Raw genomic sequence first — 3,484 nt, 5'->3', positions numbered from 1 at the left:
GTGCCAGGCCGTCTTCTACGTCGTCTGCTTCAAATACCAGCAGCTCGCCCTCCGCACACCCGTACGTGGCCCCACCCGAGCTCGCTCCGTCGTTCCATCTTTACTTACATTCCATCATTCCATACATTCTCTTGCGAATCACAGGAGGGTGCGGCATTCCTCGACAGCCTGGAGCTCGACGCCATCATCCAATCGCGACTCAACCCGCTCCGGCTGTGCGCGTCGACGGTGGTCACCGAGTTCCTCAAGGTGGCGGCCGACCTGTGCGGGCTGCTGCCCTCGGCTCGGGCCGTGCTCGAGCGCAACAAGCGGGTCGTGCTGGCGACCAAGTCCGTCTTTGGCAACGCCAACCAGCTCGACTCCTTCTTCCCCTTCGACCCCTATCTCCTCCGCCACTCCTCCAAACACATCAGCGCCATCTACCAGACCTGGAGCCCCATCCCAGAGAACCCCGCCACGGCCACCACCGCGCCACCAACCACAACCACGGCCTCGACCGCGACAGCTTTGACGATCGCGCGACCATCATCATCCGCCGCCGCGCCGCCGTCGCCTGCCATGCGCGTGCCGCTCACATTCCTGTCGTCGTTGCCCGGCTCGTCGTCGCCCAATCTCGGCGACGGGTACTGCAGCAGCAACGAGACGCCGCCGGGCACGCCCAACTTCCTCATGCGACGCGGCAGCATCGGCGGCGAGGAGCTGGCGGCGAGCTTCACCGGCTCGCCGGGGGGCTTTTCGAGCATGCTCTCGATGACCCCGGAGAGCGTGAGCAACGACGTGGACTTCTCCTGGAAGTACTCCTGGGGAGGCAAGTAAAACTGCAGACCACCGTGGACTAATAAACCTCTCGTCTTGTACAACCACGGCGTTAGCTCACTAACTCTTCTGCCAGACTGCTGCTTGTGCAGTGCGGGATGCAGAGGATACCGATGGAGGAGCCCTTCCCACGGCAGGTAGTGCAAGACATTGTGGCCGAGTGGTTAAGGTGCCTCGCTGCTAACGAGGTGGGGTTTCCCCGCGCAGGTTCGAATCCTGCCAATGTCGATCTGTGTTTTGCCTGTTTCTTTCTGACACCACCTAGCACCAAACCACACCCACAGCAACCACACTGGAAGCCTTGACTGTGATGTGAACCTTTACGTAATGTTCACAATCCGCCTTACATTTTTTAAAGCCAAAAAGACGCTGCGTGTGGTCGTGGTCTGGTTGTGCGTCTCCTCGCGGCCATAGACTCTTGTGGTGTTCGCAAGCACTGTTCAATCTCCTAGTGTGTCGTGTGTGTCATGTGTATGATCGGCTCTGTCTCCGCTGTGTGGCTATCCCCACAACATTGTTCATCGGCGTGCCGCTGACGCTCACCACCATGGGGTACAATTCATCACCGGTGGTAAGTTTCTGCGTTGCAGTTCAAACATGGCGGTGCCGACATGGTACTTTCCTGATGTCGTGTGCAAGTCGTGTTTGCCAATGCTCATTTGCGATGAATGCAGGACGAGTTGGTGTCGCAGGGTACGTCGGCGTCATGCCATCACGTGCTTCTTCCTGCCACGTTCTTCTTCTTTGAGAAGTTGGCCAGGCTCATCTGCTTACCCGGAGTACGTCGCCAAGGGTCGCACCTATGAAGCCATCCACAAGCTCATGTCCCGCGAGGTGCGCACGCACATGACACCGCCTCTACTTCTTTATTTTTTCTATCAAATAATTCAGGCAAAAATGCGCTCTAAGAGAGCAGTTCCAATGTCAAGCAAGAACCGCAAGAGGAAGGAGAGGAGGCGTAGACAAGCCATGCTGGCAAGTGGTGGCAACATGTTTGCCGTGCTGGGCGAAGCGGACGATGGCATAAATCACCCCTCGCCCTCCACTTCTACACGCGTCACACAAGACAGCAAGGACGGTGGCAAGAGCGCCAAGGGCAAGAAGAAGAAGAGGCGAAGAGACAACGATTATCGCAGCGTAGTGGAGGACAATTGCAAAAGAATCGAACAATTCACAAACGCCAAAGATGGCGCCAAGAATGGGAACGAGCTTTTCCTGGGCGGCAATCTGAACACGCTCGAGAAGAGACTGTTGGGCGACTTCGCCAGGGGCCTGGGGCTGAACGCGGTCGATGGCGGACCGCCCAAGCACACGCTGCGCATCTCCAAGCCGGCGGACTGGGCACAGCGAAGGGAGAAGATGGAGGAAGAGGAGAAGAGGGCACGCAAAGCGCGAGGAGGCCGAGCCGCCAAGCCCTTCACCGCCGCCACCCTGCCCGTCACTCTGCGCAACAGGTTTGTGCCCCCCCACCACCATTGAGCGAAGTTCTTCGCTTTCGTTCTTTCGTTCTTCGCTTCGCTCTCTGGCGCTCGAGGGCTGATGGGTGCTGGCGGTGGACCGCTGCGCTTCAGGTTCTGCATCGACTTTACTGTGCCGATGCCGGTGCTGGAATCGCCCTATTTCGAGTACTTCTGTAGCCTCTACGAGCCCGTGCTCCACTCACAAACCACCTGGACCTCTTCCTCGAGGCTGTCAACTCTCAGGTTTCCTCTCTCTCTCTCTCTCTCTTGTTGTGCGTGTGCGTGTGCGTTAGCCCGCCATTGTCAGTGTTGTTGACACTCCCATCACGCCAGGCAGCGTGGCCAAGTGGAAGAACTACACGGGCGAGCTGGTGCAGCGCATCATCGATGACGTCACCGGCACAGAGGCCTACAAGACCTTTGCCGCCGACAACCTGTCCCGGTTTGACATCAAAGACCCGGCTCCCGAGCGGTGCGCTCTAAACCCCTCCCAGTGTCAGTCAGCTTCTTTTGCCTCACGCACGACACACACGGCATGACACACACACATGACTCACAAACGGCGCACTCATGCGCACACACGATCTATCCACCAGTGCTGCTACGGAGAACCTCTACAAAATCGAGAACTCGGGCAAGTACTACGTCTCCCTGGACTTCACCTCGGCCAACTTCAACGCTCTTCGCTACTACGACCCTCGCCTGGTCTTTGAGACCAAGGTACGGCACCACGCGTTGAGCGATTCTATATTCTTTATTTGCTCGGTGCTCATGTCAACGCAACACACAACACACAACGCAACACAACGCATTTCTTTCCTATACCACAGAACTGGGTGGAATTCTTGAGTCGCTACACGAGCTATCAGGCGCTGCTCAACAGCAAGCGATTCCGGGCTGCGGCGCTGGGCAAGATCAACCATCAGGCACAGTCGAAGATCTACCACGCGCTCAACCACCGAATCTACACTCTGCTGATGAGCCACAACGTCGTGAGCCCCGACCAGGTCCGCCATCCACTCCCCCTACGATCCACTCACGTCTTCTCTCTTCGCCCCTGATCGCTCTTCGCTCGTTGTTCTTCGTTCTGGTGGGCATTCGGCGCTGCAGATAGCGTGCAAGTATACCGACGAGATAGTGATCGAGACGACAAAGAGCGACTACTGCGCCCTCGTGGCCAAGCTCCGGCAGTTCCTCGATGAGAAGGC

General features: G+C 57.8%; 2 protein-coding genes across 2 annotated transcripts in view; both read left to right on the top strand.

Moving 5' to 3' along the window:
* ACA1_398450 (uncharacterized protein) overlaps positions 1-816 on the top strand; it is a gene marked incomplete at both ends in the record, with an annotated part of 2,452 nt that extends 1,636 nt beyond the window's left edge. The window contains one exon of the mRNA XM_004351624.1: positions 168-816. Coding sequence (XP_004351676.1) covers positions 168-816 — 649 coding nt within the window. The remainder of the gene's footprint in view (positions 1-167) is intronic.
* A 921-nt stretch (positions 817-1,737) lies between these two features.
* ACA1_398440 (uncharacterized protein) lies at positions 1,738-3,482 on the top strand (the record flags this gene model as incomplete). The annotated part of the gene is made up of 6 exons (XM_004351623.1): positions 1,738-2,270; positions 2,388-2,519; positions 2,614-2,748; positions 2,873-2,996; positions 3,107-3,283; positions 3,387-3,482. Coding segments are annotated over 6 exons (1,197 nt in total), but the record flags the coding sequence as incomplete, so codon positions are not given.
* Between the last annotated feature and the right edge of the window lie 2 nt (positions 3,483-3,484).

The sequence above is a fragment of the Acanthamoeba castellanii genome, assembly GCF_000313135.1.
Source record: "Acanthamoeba castellanii str. Neff unplaced genomic scaffold scf7180000084759, whole genome shotgun sequence".
NCBI lineage: Eukaryota > Discosea > Longamoebia > Acanthamoebidae > Acanthamoeba > Acanthamoeba castellanii.
Note: the sequence above shows the minus strand (reverse complement) of the source record. Positions and strands in the feature narration are given on the sequence as shown.